This window comes from Phyllobates terribilis, unplaced genomic scaffold, assembly GCF_046119375.1.
Source record: "Phyllobates terribilis strain yellow unplaced genomic scaffold, ASM4611937v1 Scaffold_8__6_contigs__length_399053987, whole genome shotgun sequence".
NCBI lineage: Eukaryota > Metazoa > Chordata > Amphibia > Anura > Dendrobatidae > Phyllobates > Phyllobates terribilis.
Genome location: NW_027362768.1, coordinates 34,398,506 through 34,419,515, shown reverse-complemented (window position 1 = coordinate 34,419,515; position 21,010 = coordinate 34,398,506). Strand labels below are relative to the sequence as shown.

General features: G+C 43.0%; 1 protein-coding gene across 3 annotated transcripts in view; it reads left to right on the top strand.

Moving 5' to 3' along the window:
• Nucleotides 1–21,010, top strand: part of CFH (complement factor H) — a 1,056,626-nt gene that overhangs the window by 243,484 nt on the left and 792,132 nt on the right. For all 3 annotated transcript variants that reach the window (XM_073642935.1, XM_073642934.1, XM_073642933.1), the window contains exon 8: nt 6,751–6,933. In XM_073642935.1, coding sequence (XP_073499036.1) covers nt 6,751–6,933 — 183 coding nt within the window. The remainder of the gene's footprint in view (nt 1–6,750; nt 6,934–21,010) is intronic.

The following is a 21,010-nucleotide window of genomic DNA, read 5'->3' as shown; positions in this document are numbered from 1 at the left end:
GGTGAACAAGCAGAGTAAAGCGAAAGCGCAGGTGCGGTGGACAAGCAGAGCAGAGCGAAACCGCAGGTGCGGTGAACAAGCAGGGCGGAGCAAAACCGCAGGTGTGGTGGACAAGTAGAGTGGAGCAAAACCGCAGATGCGGTGGACTAGCAGAGCAGAGCGAAACCGCAGGTGCGGTGAACAAACAGAGCAGAGCGAAACCGCAGGTGCGGTGAACAAGCAGAGCAGAGCAAAACAGCAGGTGTGGTGGACAAGCAGAGCAGAGCGAAACCGCAGGTGCGGTGAACAAGCAGAGCAAAACCGCAGGTGCGGTGGACAAGCAGAGCAGAGCGAAACCGCAGGTGTGGTGGACAAGCAGAGCAGAGCGAAACCGCAGGTGCGGTGGACAAGCAGAGCAGAGTGAAACTGCAGGTGCCGTGGACAAGCAGAGCAGAGCGAAACCGAAAGTGCGGAGGACAAGCAGAGCAGAAGGTGCGGGCAGACAGGGCTGTGTTCACATGGAACAGACTGGAAAATACAGGAAAATAATTAGAACACAGGAGGTAGATACAGAGGCAGGAAAACGGGACAAGCAGAACCAGATACACACAAGGTACTTACAATGAAGTAGTGAGTTGGCATAAAACTCACAAACAGAAGTACAGAGACAACGAGTTGGAGTTAGGTGCAGGTTCAGACACTGCAGGAAAAGGCAAGGTTCTGACATAGAGACAAACAGGTAACGGGCTAGGATAAAGTTCAGACAGGAAATGAACCAGGAACAAGATACAGGAACGAGCCTGGGAACTCAGCCCCCAGGGTGGCGGAACAGACTAGAAGTCACAGATACAGGCAACAGGCCTGGGTATACAGCCCCCAGGGTGGCGGAACAGACTAGAAGTCACAGATACAGGCAACAGGCCTGGGTATACAGCCCCCAGGATGGCGGAAACAGACAAGATACAGGACAGGACCTGGCAACTCAGTTGCAAGGAACACACTGAAAAAAGTGTTGCTCAGGCACCCCCTACTGGGTGGAGGGGGTTTAAGTATCCAGTGACTCACAGCAATAGGCTGGGGAGGCATTAGGAGTGCGCACACAGTAACTATAAGAATCAGGCAGTAACCGCGCCGCCGCTGCCCTAAGCATTCAGACAAGAGACATGCACACAGCAGGTACTGGAGCAAAGTGTGCAGTCTGGACTGATAGGTAAGATGGCGGTCTTGCATGGTGGGAGGTGGTAAGCCATGTCAGCACGCCGCCAGGGATGTTGCACAATCAATCATAAAATAAAATGTTTATAATCATGCATTAATTGTCGAAAAAAATATCACACCAGACTTTCAGATTTTCAGTTGTCACACTTCACCCAAAAAGTACAATAAAAGACAAAATAAGGTAATATGTACCCCATAATGGTACACATGAAAACATCAGCTTAGTGCAGAAAAAGTCATCTCCTTACCCATGTCCATGAATGAAAAAAAAAAAATCAGTTAATGGCCTGAGAAATGGCATCAAATTAATCTATTTTTTCAAATTTCAGATTGTTTGGTATTGCCAAAACAGGACTGTCCTAGAGAATCACTTTGCCAGTTGATTTTACCACAAATAAACACTGTAAAAACAAAACCCAAAAACTATGCTCGAATTCTTTCTTTTTTTGCAACTTGCTTGCAATTCCACCGCGTTTTCTGTATTTTATATGTTAAAATGAATGGTGTTGTTCAAAACTACAACTAATTGTGCAAAACAACAAGCCCTCAAGTGACAATGTTGACAGAAAAATAAAAAGTTATGGCCCTTGGAATGAGGGGAGAAAAAAACAAAAGTACAAAAATGAAAAATACCTGTGTCATTAATGGCTTAAACCAATGCAGCTAGTTAGCAGTTCTCTGCTATGACCAGCAGCGTGTACCTCAATATCCATTGCATTTTTTTATTGACATACACTATATGAACAAAATTTTTTCATTTAGTTCCATTACTACAGAAGTATAAAATCCAGCCCCTAACCATATAGTACACAGTTAGAAACATTTATGAAAGAATAATTCATGCTAATGATCTCACTGAATTTGATCATGACACTAATAGGATGCTAGCATTACAAAGGTCAGTGTGCAAAATTGCTTCTTTCCTAAATATTCCACGATCAACTGTGTGATATTTTTGAAAGGGAAAGGGCTTAGTACCCGCAAAAATTTAAAGTGACAGTCCACAATGGGGTTGTCAAACGTTGAGGAGCAAGATGCATAGAATTCGCAAACTTTCTGTCGACTACATAAATTCAGAGGTCCAAACCTCCTGTAGCAACATCAGCACAAAGACTTACTGGGATCTTTATGACATGGGCATCCATGTCTGAACAGCTGCATGTGATCCTTATATGAAAAAGAACAAAAATAAGCATAGGATAGAGTAATGTAAAGCACTCTGACTTTGGAGAAGGACAATCTTGATCAGTAGAGACTAGATGAGATGAGCCAACATTTGGAAATTCAATTGCGCCAACTTTGTATATTTTCAAAGAAAATTTGATTTGCAAATAAATTTGCCCAAATTTAAATACTGGAAAGCTTGTAATTGCTCATAAAATACACATGAGTTATTGGATACATAGAAAACCTCACTGACCATAAGAGCTTAGATTCTACAGGAGAGAAATAGAACCTGGCTGATCATAAGAGTTTTCACTTTACAGAAGACAGAGACTTATCAAAATGATGTTTGCCTTCTCTCTGATGTTTCAGTTGTGTGGGAAAAGGTGCCAGTCACATTTTTTCTTTGTGAACCCCAAATTGAATCTCAAATTGTCTGCATTCACATGAATCTGCGAATTTCAGGAAATTTGATTAGAATTACTGTAGGTCCTCTGCAAATCAATCTGCTCATCTCTAGTAAAGACATCAGTCAGACCTATCTATCTGGCAGTGTGATGGATGAGTCTGGGTTTGATGAATGCCAGGAAATATTTTCTTGCCTGACAGCAATGTGTCAAATGTAAAGCTTGGAGGAGAAAGGATAATGGTATGGGAGGTTTTTTCTGGGTTTGGCCTAGGCCTCTTAGTTCTAGTGAAAAAAATCTTAATGCTTCAACATGCCAAGACATTTTGGACAAATGTATGCTTTTCACTTTGTAATAATAGTTTGGAGGAAGGACCTATTATGTTCCAGCAAGACTGTGCCCCAAAGCATAATGCAAGGTCCATAAAGGCATAGCTTGATAAGTTAGGTGTGGAAGCCCTTGACTGGCCACGCAGCCCTGACCTCAACCCCATTAAAATATTTGGAATAAACTAGAAAGAAGATTGTGAATCATGCCCGCTTTCTCCAATGATTTACAGAATGAACATCATCAGGTCAAAAGTGGCCAATTTTTGCTTTAATTTTATTTCCGCTGCTCCTCTGAAAATCCACCATTTAATTACAGAGATATTGGCCCTAAATAAAAAGGTCCATATTTTTTGGACTGTATGATAAATTAAAATACATAAATGTAGACTGCAAGACCGCAAGGGCAGGGTCCTCTCTTTTCTGTATCAGTCTGTCATTGTTTGTTTGTTCATTGTAATTTATATTTGTACTTTGTATGTAACCCCTCCTCATGTACAGCACCATGGAATCAATGGTGCTCTAAAAAAATGATAATAATACATAAATGAAATCAGAACAAAAAAATCGATCTTTAAATTTTGTGTTAATATATCCATATGAAAAACATGTCAGAGAAAAAGAAATCTGGCACTCACCGGTACCTAAAAACAGTCCCTTATTGCAAAATTTGGGACATGCAGGCTGCGTTCAGAGAGTGTGGGGAAGAAAAGATGGACAACGGCCATTTTGCGTTTAGCACAGCACTTAGTAACATAGTAACATAGTTTTTTAAGGTTGAAGGGAGACTAAGTTCATCTAGTCCAACCCATAGCCTAACATGTTAATCCAGAGGAAGGCAAAAAAAAACATGTGGCAAACACTAAGCTCCACATCGGCGAAAAAATTCCTTCCTGACTCCATACGACAATCAGGCTAGTTCCCTGGATCAACGTCCTATCAAGGAATCTAGTGTATATATATCCTGTAATATTATACTTTTCAAGTAAGGCATCCATGCCCTTCTTAAATTTTAGTAATCACTCATTACAACATCCTGTGGCAGAGAGTTCAATAGTCTCACTGCTCTTACAGTAAAGAATCCACGTCTGTGATTATGATTAAACCTTCTTTCCTCCAGACGTAGAAGATGCCCTCTTGTCCCCGTCTCAGGCCTCAGAGTAAAAAGATCAGTAGAAAGGTCTTTGTACTGTCTCCATCATATATTTGTACATAGTAATAAGATCACCCCTAAGCCTTCTTTTTTCCAAAGTAAATAACCCCAAGTGTAATAACCTGTCTTGGTATTGCAGACCCCCCAGTCCTCTAATAACCTTGGTCGCTCTTCTCTGCACCCACTCTAGTTCAGCTATGTCTTTCTTATACACCGGAGACCTGAACTGTACACAGTATTCTAAGTGTGGTCGCACTAGTGACTTGTATAGAGATAAAATTATGTTCTCCTCATGAGCATCTATGCCTCTTTTAATGAATCCCATTATTTTATTTGCCTTTGCAGCAGCTGCCTGGCACTGGCCACCAAACGTGAGCTTGTCATCCACCAATACACCCAGGTCTTTTTCAGTTACAGTTTCGCCCATTGATTTACAATTAAGCATATAATTATACATTTTATTTCCTCTGCCCAAGTGCATTACCTTACATTTATCCCCATTAAAGCTCATTTGTCATTTATCAGTCCAAGCTTCTATTTACATAGATCCTCCTGTAATATAAAATTGTCCTCCTCTGTATTGATTACCCTGCAGAATTTAGTGTCATCTGCAAATATTGAAATACTACTCTGTATTCCCCCTACAAGGTCATTAATAAATATGTTAAAAAGAAGCGGGCCCAATACTGACCCCTGTGGTTCCCCACTATTAACTGAGACCCAGTCTGAGTGTGTTCCATTGATAACCACCCTATGTTTCCTATCACAGATCCAGTTCTTAACCCACTTACATATATTTTCCCCTATCCCCATTTTTCTCATTTTATATATCAACTTTTTGTGTGGAACCATATCAAAAGCTTCTGAAAAGTCCATATACACAACATCCACTGCTTTTCCTTGGTCCAGTCCGGAACTTACTTCTTCATAAAAGCTGATCAGATTAGTTTGAAAAGAACGGTCCCCCGTAAACCCATGTTGATATTGGGTCATGAGGTTTTTCCTCTTCAGACACTCTATTATAGCATCTCTTAGGAAACCCTCCAGGATTTTACCCACAGTAGAGGTCAAGCTTACTGGCCTATAATTTCCAAGTTCGGTTTTTGTCCCCTTTTTGAATATTGGCACCACATTTGCTATACGCCAGTCCTGTGGTACAGACCCTGTTATTATGGAATCTTTAAAGATTAAAAATAATGGTCTATCTATGACGTTACTTAATTTCTGCACTACTCGCCAGTGTATCCCATCCGGGCCCGGGGATTTGTCAACTTTAGTGATTTTTAGACGCCGCCGTAGCTTCTGCTGGGTTAAGCAAGTGACATTTAATGGAGAATTTTTGTCATCACTGATCCTGTTTTCTGTCATGTGATTTTCTTGTGTAAATACTGTTGAAAAAAAATCATTTAGCATATTGACTTTTTCCTCATCCTCATCCACCATTTCACCCAGACTTCTACGGGTCCTAGCACTGATTAGCAGCTGCCAATGTAGACAGAAAGCTGTTAGTCAGTAATGCAACTGGGGTTATACAGAGCTCATCGAGCTACAACAGATACTACAGCAATTTGATCAAAACCACAGCAAACCACCAGCTAAGTGACACATACTGCCCCTACTCTATGCTGCTTTCAAGTGGTGCAGCAAAAACCTGTGTCTAAATCCCTTTAAATTAGATAACACAATGGAGATGATGTAAAAGAACATATGAACAAACTTCTTTACTTCTTTTGCTTCTTATATATATAAATATATATATATATATATATATATATATACATTTTTAGGAAGAATATATTTTCTCTAATGCATGGTACAGTCTAGATGCAGAAAAAAATCAAAATGTTATTAAAAATTTTAATGGAGCATCAGTTTCAGGTGAATGCAGTCAGGAAGTTTGTTAGCCCTTCGGGTGCTTCACAGTAATTAACAGAAAGTGGAATAGAAAAAATGAAAAATTTCATTTGTTTACACTAAACTGTTGCTAACAGAATAACAGGTTAACATAGCTGATAGACCATTCTGTTAGTTCTAATGGCAACCCCAGACCAAGTATTATCAGGACCACATAATTTTGATTGCAGGGTGCCAATTGGGTTATAGAGGGAGCCCCAGCAAATTGTGTCTGATGCAGCAAGGTGTCAGGTATATTTATACAATTAACAATCCACAGCATTTTAGCCTGTATGGGGGTATTATTATCTTATACCTCAGGTCAGTAAAATGGTGAATTTGTGGTGATTAAGTGGTTTAAAAAACTGAAAAAATAACATTTATAAAATAAACATTTCTTCCCGTCCTTTAACAGTTCTTATCCAATAAGGTTATAAAATAGAGCAAGTGTCTTTGATGGTCAATCAGGATCACATTAACTTTGCTTTGTCATCCATTTCCATTTCCTCCCTTGAGTTACTCGTACAATTTAGTAGTTGATAGCAGGTGTTGTCAGATCTTTTTCATCCTTATAACTAAATGTTCTCTTTTTTCTACTTTGTTTCTTCAGGTAAAAAATGTGACCGACCTGATATTAAAAATGGAGAGCTTTACTACAATTACTATTTTCCAAGGAATCCTAGAAGTACTATAGATTATCAGTGTGATACAAATTATCTGTCACCACAGAAACTTTACTGGGGGAGAACAGAATGTACTAACTTTGGATGGAATCCTGAACCAAAATGCTTACGTAAGAATTTGTCCAGTTTGTTAACTCTTGAAAATAATAGATTATTTTTAACATATTTGGATATTTTGGTTAATGTAATTAAGCTTCACTGTAGAAATAAAAGTTGTAAGTTTTCTATTACACTTTCTTTACTTATCTTTTATAAAGTATCAATTTACAGTCAGTTCTGAGAATTAATAGCACTCATATTAGTGAGATGGTGATCATTTGAATGCTATCAAAATCAAAAAGAGGACCAATAATAGCATTGGAGGGATGAACAATCAATTATTAACTAGATGGGATTACCCAATATAAATATCCCTCTCTATTAGGCTATACAATTAATTTTTTATTCTGAATTCAATTAAAATACAAGGAGGGTGTTAAAATACTCTCCCTAATCTACCTAAAACATTGCGCTTATAAAATTATATTAATGTATCATGAGACCATAGAGTGTCCCCATTTATGGTAGAATAGGACACTAGTTAGTACAGCATATGTCTCACCAACATGTTTCACTGCTTCAGAGGCGTCATCAGGGAATGAGACACAGCAATTGAATTCAGAATAAAAGTAACATTTTATATCCTAATAGAGAGGGATATTTATATGAGGTAATCGCATCTGGCTAATAATTCATTTGAATTCTTTAGCTATCAGAGCAGAACTAGAAAGCCTCCATCCAAATCAGATGGCCGGTTACATCAGTATTTGCAAGCCAAAACCAGGAATGGGCGAAAAATGCAAACATGGCGCACAAGTTTCTATTATACTTTTCCTGTGATTGTTCCACTCCTGGTTTTGGCTTACAAATACTGATGTAAAAATTCAACAAATACTCAGTGTGTGAACGTGGCATAATGCAGAGCAATGTAAAACTGATTGATTCACTGATAGGAAAGTACACTGGAAAACTGTACAGCCTTTTGCTATCCACAGAAATTGAATGAAATATTAATACATTGTCAAATATTTAAAATGCTATCAATTCTTTCATGATGCACTACAGTGTAGCTTACCTATGCTAATTGTGTCATGTAGTTGCTTATTTCATTTTTTATTAACCCCTGTACCCCCGAGTGTGATTTGCACGTTAATGACCAGGCTAATTTTTACAATTCTGACCACGGTCACTTTATGAGGTAAGAACTATGGAACGCTTCAACGGATCCCACTGATTCTGAGATTTTTTTTTTCATGACATATTGTACTTCATAGTAGTGGTAAAATTTCTTCAATTTAACTTGCGTTTATTTGTGAAAAAAACAGAAATTTGGAGAAAATGTTGAAAATTTTGCAATTTTCAAAATTTGAATTTGCATGCCCTTAAATCAGAGAGATATGTCACACAAAATAGTTAATAAATAACATTTCCCACATGTTTACTTTACATCAGTTTTGGAATCAGATTTTTTTTTCTATTAGGGAGCAATAAGGGTTAAAATTTGACCAGCAAATTGTCATTTTTACAACAAAATTTACAAAACCATTTTTTAGGGACTACATCACATTTGAAGTCACTTTAAGGGGTCTATATGACAGAAAATACCCAAAAGTGACAACATTCTAAAAACTACACCCCTCAAGGTGCCCAAAACCACATTCAAGAACTTTATTAACCATTCAGGTGCTTCACAGGAATTTTTGGAATGGGGAAGAAAAAAATGAACATTTAACTTTTTTCACAAAAATGTTACTTTAGACCCAATTTTTTTTATTTTCACAGGGGTAACAGGAAAAAATAGACCCCAAAATTTGTTGTGCAATTTCCCCTGAGCACAAAAATACCCGATATGTGGGGAAATACTACTGTTTGGGCGCACGGCAGGCTTCGGAAGGGAAGGAGCACCATTTGACTTTTTGAATGTAAAATTTGCTTGAATAATTAGCGGACGCCATGTTGTGTTTGGAGAGCTCCTGATGTGCCTAAACAGTGGAAACACAAGTGACACCATTTTGGAAACTAGACCCTTCAGGGAACTTATCTAGATGTGTGGTGAGCACCTTAAACCCCCAGGTGCTTCACAGATGTTTAAAACATGGAGCCATAAAAATACAACTTTCACATTTTTCCCACAAAAATGTTCTTCAGCCACCAGTTTTGCATTTTCATAAGGGTAACAAGAGAAACTCCCCCATACCACTTGTTGTGCAATTTCTCCTGAATAACTGAATAAGTTAATATCCAATATGTGGGGGAACACCATTGCTTGGACACACGGCAGGGTTAGGAAGGAAAGGAGTACCATTGACTTTTTGAATGTAAAATTTGCTTGAATAATTACCGGACGCCATATTGCATTTAGAGAGCCCCTGATGTGCCTAAAACAGTAGAAACCCCCCACAAGTGACCCCATTTTGGAAACTAGACCCCTCAGGGAACTTATCTAGATGCATGGTGGACACCCTGAACCCCCAGGTGCTTCACAGAAGTTTATAACATGGAGCTGTGAAAATAAAAAAATCTAAATTTTTCCACAAAAATGATCTTTTAGCCCAATTTTTTTTATTTTCACAAGGGTAACAGGAGAAAATGGAATCTAAAAACTGTTATGCAATTTCTCCTGTGTAAGCTGATACTCCATATGTGGGGAAAATGCACTGCAGGGTTCAGAAGGGAAGGAGCACTGTGTAACTTTTTGAACGCAAAATTGGCTGGAATCAAGAGCGGATGCCATGTCGAATTTCGGGAGCCCCTGATGTGCCTAAATAGCGGAAACCCACCACAATTGAAAATAGACTCCTCAAGGATTTTATTAAGGGATATAGTGTACATTTTGAACCCAGAGGTACAACAGAATTTGATAACATTAGGTCATCATATTGAATAAGTTGTCGTTAATCTTGAGCGCAAGTGCTCGCTACTTGAGTTTGCATTGGGTACTTGGGTATGCACCATGTATCGCTGGTGCTTGCGTGACATGCTCGAATCCCCGCCCTGCATGTTTCATGTTTGTTAGACACCCAAAAAAAAGACGCGGGGATCGCTCGTGCATGGCAGGCAATACTCGGTGCCTACCCGAGCACCAGATGCAACTCAAATAGCGATCATTTGCGCTCAACACTGGTCTCCATATAGTCATCATTTTTTTTCTTTACTTTTGAAAAAATCCCAACCGAAGCACAACCCTAAGCCTAGCACAACCCTTACCATAGCACAACCTTTATTGTTTGGATCGGTGCAATTACAGTTATACCAGATTCATATCTGGCTTTTATGATTGACAGCTGTCACACACTAAAATAATTTTTTTGCAAAGACTAGTTTTTGCATTGCTATATTTTGAGAGCTATAATTTTTCCATATTTTGGCCGACAGAGTCATGTGAAGGCTTGTTTTTTGCGGGACAAGATGCTGTTTTTATTAGTACCATTTTCGGGCACGTGACATTTTCTGATCGCTTTTTATTCCGATTTTTTGGAGACAGAATAAACAAAAACCAACAATTCAGGAATAGTTGTTTTTTTTATGCAGTTCTGCGTGTGGTAAAATTGATAAGGCAGCTTTATTCTTCGGGTCAGTACCACATTTATAATTTTTTTTATGTTTTGGCGCTTTTACACAATAAAAACTATTTTATAGAAAAAATATTTTTTTTATATCACTTTATTCTGAGGGCTATAACTTTTTTTTATTTTTCGTCTGATGGAGCAGTATAGCGGCTTGTTTTTTGCGGCACAAGATGACGTTTTCAACTGTACCATTTGTAAGGCGGCGGTGTTCGCACCATGCAGTAACTGAGGCCGTGACCCAAGCAAGTCCAACATAAGCAGCTTTTATTCAGCACTCACGGGTAAAACAGAAAGTCCTCTGGGTCCCAGCCGGGTTAACATAAGTGCATAACAACGGTTGCCGTGGGCAACAGTCGCGTCGGGCCGCTCAGAGCCTGACGGGTGCAGAGTCTTTCCAGGCATGGGTTCAGCTACTCACAGATCTGCCGAGCTTTCCTGCTATGTTCCTAGCAGGTCCCAACACTGAACAACACTAATCCTTAATGAAGGCTTTTTAAAGGACCTGTGGCAAGATCCACTGGAAAACCCGGGTTGGAGGGAGGAGGCCGCCCCACTGCCTTCCTGTAGCCTCCTCCAACAAATGAAGGCCCTGTTGGGTTTTACTAATCTGCCTTAATCAGATAGCCTGATCAGGATAATGCTCACCTTCATTCCTGCATTGCAGCCGCAGGTGTGTCTGTGACTGCAATGCACTTCAATGGGTTTAATAGGTCTCTGTACACATTCTGGGGGATATATACCGTCCCTCGTATACGATCCCCGTCACTGCCTCACATATCCCCCCCCCTCTGTTCAAACTTGTGGGGTTGAACATTTGTCACCATTCAGGTTGCCCGGGACAGGGCATCCACATTTGCTTGCAACTTCCCAGGGAAATGTTCTACAGAGAAACTGAAATTTTGCAGTGCCAGAAACCACCTGGTGACTCGCGCATTCCTCTCCTTGGTACGTCACCAAGCGGAACTGACACCTGAGTAAATAATAATGTAGTGATTCCAAGGCCCACTTAAAAATCAAACACTCTTTCTCTACCACGCTATAGTTTTTCTCTGCCGGGATAAGTTTTCTACTCAAGTAGGTGACCGGGTGCTCTTCACCATTCACTTTTTGTGACAATACCTCCCCTAAGGCATCTGTCTGTACAATGAAGGTTTCCTTGAAGATGGGGCTGATAAGGACCAGCTTTCCACACAGGGACAACTTCATGGACTGAAAGGCTTCTTCTGCCTGAGGGTTCCACTGAACCATTACCGTTTTTTTCCATTTCAAGAGATCAGTCAGGGCCGCCGTTGTCCCAGCAAAATTAGGTATAAACCGGCGTTAATACCCCAGAATGCCAAGGAACGCCCTCACCTGCTTTGTACTTGATGGTTTAGGCCAGTTTCTTATGACCTCAACTTTATTTATTTGGGGCTTGATAACTCCTCGGCCAATCACATACCCCAAATATCGGGCTTCCTCTAGACCTATTGCAAATTTTTTGGGGTTTGCCGTTAACCCCGCAGCTCTGAGAGAATCCAGCACCGCTTGTACCTGGGATAGGTGCATATGCCAGTCGGTGTTTAAGATGATAATATCATATAGATACGCAGACGCATACGCTTGATGAGGCTTGAGCACTATGTCCATCAACCTCTGGTATGTAGCTGGGGCCCCATATTTCCCAAAAGGTAGGACCACAAAGTGATATATACCCTGCGGAGTTATGAAGGCGGTCTTTTCCTTCGCCGCTTCCGTGAGAGGTACCTGCCAATAACCCTTGGTGAGATCAAGCGTGGTAAAGTACTGGGCCTGCCCCAGTCTCTCAATCAGCTCATCTACCCTGCGATTGGATAAAGGTCAAACTTCGACACTTCATTTAATTTCCGGAAATCGTTACAGAAGCGCAACGATCCGTCTGGTTTCGGAATCAGTACGATGGGGCTAGCCCGCTCACTCCATGATTACTCGATGACGCCTAACTGGAGCATTTGTTTTACCTCAGCTGTGATGGCTTACCTCCGGGCTTCGGGTACCCGGTATGGTCTCATTCGTACCCTTACCCCAGGTTCGGTGACAATGTCATGTTAGAGAACCGTAGTCCTAACTGGTAGCTCTGAGAACACGTCGGTATTCAGCTGTACCAGCGAGCGAGCATCCCGTCGCTGCTGTTTAGTGAGAGCATCACTCATCCTGACTTCTCCCCCGGATGCATCCCTGGCTGAAGGAAAAAGAACACTCTGACGGCATGCCCAAAGTGACATCTGTAACTAAACACTCTCGATCTTTCCAAGGTTTTAGCAGGTTTACATGATAAAGCTGCTCCGGTTTCCTCCTTCCGGGTCGATACACCCGGTAGTTTACCCCCCCACCTTTTCTCGAACCTCATATGGCCCTTGCCACTTGGCCATGAGCTTACTCTTGGCTGTGGGTACCAGTACTAACACCTGATCACCCTTGTTAAAAGACCTGACTGTGGCTCTTTTATTATATGTGCGCATCTGTGCTGCCTGGGCATCTAACAGATGTTCTTTCACGATGGGCATGACCGCCGCGATCCGATTCTGCATACTAGGCACGTGTTCAATTATACTCCTATGTGGAGTCGGCTCTTGTATCCACGTCTCTTTGGCTACGTCCAACAGACCCCTAGGGTGTCTACCGTACTGTAACTCAAAGGGAGAGAACCCTGTGGAAGCCTGGGGTACCTCACGGACGGCAAACATCAAATAGGGTAGCAACATGTCCCAATCCCTTACGTCCTTAGAAATCACCTTTTTCAACTTGGACTTGAGGGTTTTATTGAACCGTTCTACTAGCCCGTTGGTTTGAGGGTGGTACACCGAGGTGTGCAATTGTTTTGTTTTTAGCAGATTGCACAGTTCCCTCGTCACCTTGGACATAAAAGGGATCCCCTTGATCCGTCAGGAACTCCTTAGGTAGCCCAAGATGACAGAATATGGCAAACAGCTCCCGTGCAATCAATTTTGCCGAGGTGTGGCATACAGGTACAGCCTCCGGGTACCAGGTAGCATAGTCGACGACTGCAAGTATATGTTGGTGGCCACGAGCGGATTTTACAATGGGCCCTGCCAAGTCCATTGCAATCTGTTCAAAAGGTACCTCTCGCACTGGTAGAGGTACCAATGGGCTACCGAAACTGATGGTGGGTGTGGTCAGTTGACATTCACAGTACTATTGGACCTCCGCCTAAATCCCCGGCCAAATGAACCGCTGAAATATACGTTCTTGCATCTTTTTAACCACTAAGTGTCCACCCAGCAGGTGTGTGTGTGCCATCTCCAGACCCGCCCGATGGTACGACTGAGGTACCACTAACTGTTCCACAACCTCGTCCCTGATTTTGTCTACTGTAAGGTAGCGCTATTCATCACGCTGAGGGGTATTCGCTTCACCAGGTCAATTAAAGCACACATGCAACGTTTTCCGGTAATATGAAGTCCAGCAGTTTATTACACATCATAAACCGCTCATAACATAGTCCATCTCAGTGGCTCTGAGGAATGTTACACATGTATCCTAGAGCCTTTTCAGTGGCAGCTATGCCCGCTTGGCTTCAAATACAGACTTCAGAAAGGTACAGCATCAGTATTCACTTAAAGCGCTGATTTACCTTTGCCGCGTCTCAGCTGCTTCTATCAGCTCGGTTCTGCCACAGCTATGGCTTTAAGGCTCCCCAGATGTAGTCTCCAGGCCACGTGCCATCCAAGGCTACTGGTATCCCAGACACAGGGATCCAGCCACTGCCTTCCAGGCTAATGGAGTCCCAGACACAGGGACCAGGCCTCTTGCCTTCCAAGGCTACTGGTATCCTAGACACAGGGATCCAGCCTCTGCCTTCCAGGCCTCTCTCTTCCATTTCAAAAGCCACCAGGATTTATATATCCTTTTGTGCACACAGGACCTGTGATGATGTCACAATCATGTGATCAGTCACCTGAGGGGGAGGTAAATAGTCAGCCAGAACACACCCCCTGGACATTTTAGCAATGAATCAAGCTGCTCCATTACATATCCCTCCCTGTTCAAACTTGTGGGGTTGATCACATAATATACACAATCACATTATAACCCATGTTTCACACAAAGACCATGTACTTGACAATCGCGCTGCTCAGCCCCTGGAACATTAGTCATCAACATAAGCTCATTCCTTAGGGACCTACCATCTGTCATTGTCACTAACTTCGTCAAGTCACATTTCCGAGTCGTAACCTTGTCAGACCTCCCCCGCGTGACTCACTTGTCCTTGTATCTAAGGTCAGGTCTGACTTCTTGCTGTCCCCTTCTCTATTGGGTCGTTTGTATGGGCCTCTCAGACCTGAGTTACTGGAGTTCTCACTACCTCTAAACCCACGCCCACTATCCTCAGGACATCTTGAAAGGTCTCTAACTTCTACTGTAGCCATCCTATTATTTGAAGGGCCCTTTCTCTGTCTGGTCTCACAATTTCTAGACGGCTTTCCATTCGTGTTCTGGCGAGATTCAACTGTTCTACCTCTCACAGGTAGGTCACTCGGTACTCCATCGGCATGCGCATATATGCAAGACTTTCTTCTGTTCCTACAGCGGAAAATGACACCATGCCGTCTTCATCTGGTATCCAGTCCTGACAATCACGTGGACTGCTTAATTTCATCACACCAGACTTCTTTACCATCATTTGCATGGCTTGGCCATTTCTCCCAATGAGCTTTCTTACCAGAGCATGAGGCACCCGGATGACTTCTTCCCGCAGACTTTGAGCTTTTCTCATAAGCTCAAGTTGTCTAATGGCTTGTTCCGTCTTCAACCGGACAATCAGCTTCGTGCGAACACATCGCCAGTGCATGTCACTTAGGATAGCCACCCTCTTCACTGTGACTTCGGTTGTGGACAGGACCACCAGCTGTTTAGCTTCTGAGGTCGAGTACACCTTACAGGCTCCCACGGCCTTCTTGAACTCTTCATGCACAGACTCTCTAGTGCATTCATCATTCAAATCTTCGGGTACATCTATGAGGCACTTGTACCGAGACGTTTCTGTCTCACCAGTGGTCTCCAAATGATCATCTGGCTCAGGTTTCAGGGACAACTGACTTTCAGATTCTTCACCCTGTATGCTTCCCCTGAGCTGACTCTCCGCTATGAACTCAAGAATTCTCGTCTTGACCACTTCCATTTCATACTTATCTTCTTTTAGCACTCTCTCAGCTCTCCTCAAGTCCACTTTCTCTTGGTATAAAGGATTAAGCGCAACTTGCTTGCCCTTTTCCTTCTCCAAGGAGGCCTCATTCACTGATTGGTACTTTGCCAAGCGACCTTTGAGCTAGACAACTTCTTCCTCTAGCTCAGCTACTCGCCTCTTATCAACCCATTTCTTAAGCTGTTCCTGCTTCAACTGCTCCTTTATCAGCAGAATTGTCTCAGACCTCTCTGTCTCCAATGCACCCACTCGGCTCTCGACAGCCAGTCTCTCAAGCTTCTCTTGCTTCAAATGGGCTTGTAACGTCTCCTTGAGCTCCTTAATCTCGGCTCTTACAACCACCGAATCATCCAAGCTCGCATTATTCGAGGAGGCATTTGCTTCATACCTCCCTTCTCCGATAGACTCCTCCTTCCTGCAGATTCTATCCTTAAGGCACGTCTCTGCCCTCTGGAGATCACCACAGAACGTCTGCAGCTCCTTCACCTGAGCTTCCAGTCCCGGGATTTTGCTGCGAAGATCATCATTCTCATCCCGGGTGTCCTGTAGGGCGGTCTCAATCACTTGGAGCATGTGTTCTGCATCGGCCTTATCATCCTCTAGTTTTTCCTTAACCTTGAGGAGATCCTCATAGTCTCTCTTAATTTGTGGCAGTTCCTTACTGAGTTCACCATACTCCTTCTTGGATTCACACAGCTCCCGATTAAACTGTTTGCGCAGTCGTTCTAGGTTTTGATCACGTCCAGAAACTTCATCCTGCAGCGCCTCTTTTAAGGCAGACAGCTCCCTATCCCTCTGGTGTAGACCCTCATCCAGCTTTTGCTTCACCTGCATCAGCTCTAACTGTACCAGGGAGAAACGATCTTTCACCTCGCACAGCTCATCTTCAAACTCTGCTTTGTCAAGCTCCAACTGAAAAACCTCCTCTTTATTTTTCTGGAACTTTTCCTTCCAATTGTTGTCTGATACTGTACCTCCGGTTGCTACTGGCAATGTCACCTCCTCTTCACTCCTTATCTCTTCTGCTTCTAAAGGAGGATCCACACTCGGAATAAAAGCACACAACATTGCATTTTCTTTATTTGTCCTTTCAGCAAAGGATACAGGAGCAACTTTTTTGTGGCCCTTGCGCCATCGATGGCACGAGGGAAACTTTCTCACCTCGTCTAGCTCATCCTGACTGAACTCTCTTTCTACTTTTGTAGTGTCACCGTCAGCTATGGGGTCTGTGTCACTCCCCATGGTGTTGTAGACCAACAAGTCACCTCCCACTGTGTCGGCAACCCCTTCTACTGGAGCTACCCCGTTATCAACGGTCAAATTGTCATTTTTAGATGGTACCAACCCACAACCAGTAACCAATTTTGGTTTTCTATACTCCACACTCTTTTGACACTCCGCCCCCTTTTGGACACCCACACCTGTAGTGGGATTTTTTTTAAAAAAACACGCGATAGTCTTAGGACCCAGTTCACAACATCTCTTACCACCTCCCCGGGCACTCTGGGAAAATACCGGCGCCCCAGGAGAACTCACAGAATGGTCCGCTGCCGCCATTCTATATGGTGCCAGCAGCTCCTGCCATTTCTGCACCATGTCTTGTTGCTGTAACTTTAACAGGTACCTTAACCACTCAGCAGTATATGATCCCCGTCATTGCCTCACACATTTTTATTTACATACATCTTTTTGATCACGTGTTATTCCATTTTTTATTTGCTGGTATGATGATAAAGCATTGTTTTTTGGTTCATTTTTTTTTTTTTTATCGTGTTCACTAAAGGGGTTAATTAGTGGGACAGTTTTATAGGTCAAGTCGTTCCAGACACGGCGATACCAAATATGTGTACTTTTATTGTTTTTTTGTTTTTTTTTCACAATAAATCAATTTTATGGGTACAGTATATTTTTATTTTTTGGGTATTACTTTTTCATTTTTTTTTTCCACTTTCTGACACCTTTTTTACCTGTACACTTTGTCCCACTATGGGACTTTTACTTTTTACAGCCTCATAGGCTGTATAGCATAGAGAGCAGCAGCTGCCTATTCTATTGCAGCCTATCAGCGCTGCACAGGCAAAAGTTACTTTTGCCATGCACTGTGCATGACTAAAGTAACTTCCTGCTGTCTGGTGACCCAGATGTTGTCATGACGACATTGGGTCACCATGACAACATCCAGGAGCGGCCGCAGACATTGCGGGACGCCGGCACATTAGGTAAGTATCGGTGCTTACCTCCCCTTGCCCCGAAATGAAATACCTCCCCTGGCACATAACACCGGGTGTCAGCTGTGACAATCAGTTGACACTCGGCAGTGATCGCCACGCACCGCTGGTGTGCGGGTGTGATCGCAGCGTGCGTAATAGTACGTAGCTGGTCCATAAGGCCCAGGGCACAGATACGTACTATTACTGACCCCGTCGTAAAGGGGTTAAAAGAGCACTTTACCCATGAGTGTCTGGAACTTAAGGTTAAAGGTATATTCTCAAGTTGTAACTAGAGCAGCTCAGAGCTATGCAATGCACTTACAGTCGCCCTTCTTCCTGGTTTCTGGTAGGGTGGGCATTCTTTCTTGAGTGACAGTTCTGGTGAATAACAGAGCTGTAGCATTAGTAGACCTATAAAGCTCAGCACAAGTTCTGCTATAACACACTCATGCACGCCACTTGATATGGAGAGGCAATACAAAGGAACATGAGTTCTTTGGAATCCAGGAGAAATCTTACTAAATGCGACCATTAATCCGAGCCTGTCACAGTCATGTGGGATAACAGAGTCCAGGTAGAGATCAGCGAATGTTTCAATATTCGATTCGGGTTACTATCACCGGATTTGCAATATTCACCGATTTATTTGTTGAATTTTCATTGAACGTTACCGAATGCCATAGGATTCAATGGGGGGACACTTTCAAATGGATCCAAAAGCTGCCAAAACACATCAAATTAGGGATAAACACTTGGAAAGTGACCCAGAGTACAAGTACTATAATTATTATTACTATTACAGCGACATTTATTCCGTGGCGCTTTACATGTCAAAGGGGGTCACTGACTGATACAAGAGGAGAGAGGACCCTGCCTATGAGGGTGCACAAACAAACTACAAGGGATGGGTGAGGATACAGTAGGTCAGGGTACAGCTACTCGTGCAGCGATATGCTGGAGCGAGAGTTACCGCAGAATGTACGCTTGTCACAAGAAGTGGGTCTTCAGCTTCCTTTTCAAGGCTTCCATGGTAGACGAGAGTCTGATGTGTTGGGGTACAGAGTTACACAGTAGCAGAGATGCATGGGACAAATCTTGTATGCGATCGTGACAAGAAGAAATAAGAGGGAAGTAGAGAAGGAGATCTTGGAAGGATGGGAAGTTGTGTGCAGGTAACAAGTAAAGGGAGACTAGGTCACACATGTATGGAGGAGACAGGTTTTCGACGGCTTGGTGTGCCAAAGTTAGGCTTTTCAACTGGAGTATCTGGGCAACAGGGAGCCAGCACAGGGATTAACAGAGAAGAGAAGTCTGGGAATAGCGGGTTGACGGGCAGATTAATCAGCCAGCACTCTTTAGGATAGATTGGAGGGGGGCAAGAGTGGTAGAAGGGAAGCCACAGAGCAGGAGCTTGTAGTAGTCGAGGCGGGAGATGATGAGGACATGCAATGGTGTTTTTCTACATTCATGGTTGAGGAATGTGTGGATCTCCGAGTTACCTTGGAATTGGAGTCAGCAGCAAGTGGAAAGGGCTTGGATCTGACTTTTGAAGGACAGATCAGAGTCAAGCTTGCGGGACTGGAGAGAGTGGGCAGGGATTCACTTTGATGGATTGGTCAGTTGAGGGGGGTGAATGAGATGGTGGAAGGATGGTGCATTCTGTTTTATCCATGTTAAGTTTTACAAATCTAGCAGAGAAGAAAGATGAAATACAGGACACACATTGTGGGATTCTGGTTAGTAAGTCGGTGATATCAGGTCCAGAGAAATACATCTGTGTGTCATCAGCATAGAGGTGATACTGAAAGTCGTGAGACCATGAGCTGTCCCAGGCCGAAGGTATAGATGGAGAAGAGCCTGGGTCCTACAACTGAACCTTAGGGGACACCGACACATAGGTGATGAGATGAGGAGGTGGTGTGTTAATGAGAGACACTGAATGTCCTGTTGGTTAGGTATGAAAAAATCCAAAACAGGGCCAAGTCTGTGATGCCGAGAGATGAGAGTCTGTAATAAGAGGATATGGTCAACTGTGTCAAAGGCAGATGAGAGGCCAAGGATGAGGAAGACAGAGTTGTCTGGCTTGGATTTGGCAGTTAGTAGGTTGTTGGTGACTTTAGTCAGGGCAGTTTCAGTGGAATGGTGAGGTTGGAAGCCAGATTGTAAGCGGTCAAAAAGGGAGCAGGAGGAGAGGTGGTAGGACAGTTCAAAATAGACATATTGGAGGCATAGGGGAGATGTGAGAAGAGGCGATAGCTAAACATAGGATGGGTCAAGGGAGGGCTTTTGGAGGATCGGTGTGATCAAGGTATGTTTGAATCATGAGGGGAAGATGTCAGTTGTTAGTGACAGGTAGAACAGGAGGGTTAGGCTTGGGATGAAGACTGTGGTACAGTTTGGAATGAGGTGGGATGGTATTAGATCAAGTTCACAGGTGGTGAGATGTGGTTTGGAGAGTAAAGATGATCTTCCGTGATGGCAGAGAACCTGGTTTTGGAGGAGGAGACTTGAGTCATTATGAGAAGGGCCTGTTGGGACTTTAAGCAAAAGCTTTGCCCTATGTTGTCAATCTTCTGCTTTAAGAATGAGGCTAAGTCTGCAGCTGAGATGAGAGGAGAGGAGAGGGAGGGGGAGCTGGTGGACAGAAGAGGGACTTGAAAGTACTGAATAGCTGTTTAGGGTTGAGATAAACGTATGATATGCGAGATGAGAAGTAGGTTTGTTTTGCTGCAGTGAGCAATTGTGGAGCATTTTGAAAACTTCTGTTACTGGACTCCACTCCCATTCTTTGGCAGTCGCACAGCGGTATGCCTTGTAGATGAGGGGCAGGAAGAATATGTGCTCCAGTAGATGACAAGTGCTGCATCAAGTGGCCTCTGCTCCTCTTCTTCCACCTTAACATCACACATAGTACAGTCTTCAGAGGTGCCACCCCAATTACCCTTGTTTTCACCCATGTCACAACTCTCCAACCTGCCAACTGACTGTGGGGAAGCACAGATGGGTGAGTCTGCAGAGCTGTTCACACATTCTGTTCCGGGGCATCAGAGGTCTAATCCAAAGCTTCATTGATTCAAAAGGGGGAAAGCATGTGTTGCGATGCCCCAAATTTTTTTCAGCTGATCCGGGCCCCGGATGAAGTAGGGTCCAAGAACAATTCAAACCCTTGTCACGAGACATTAAC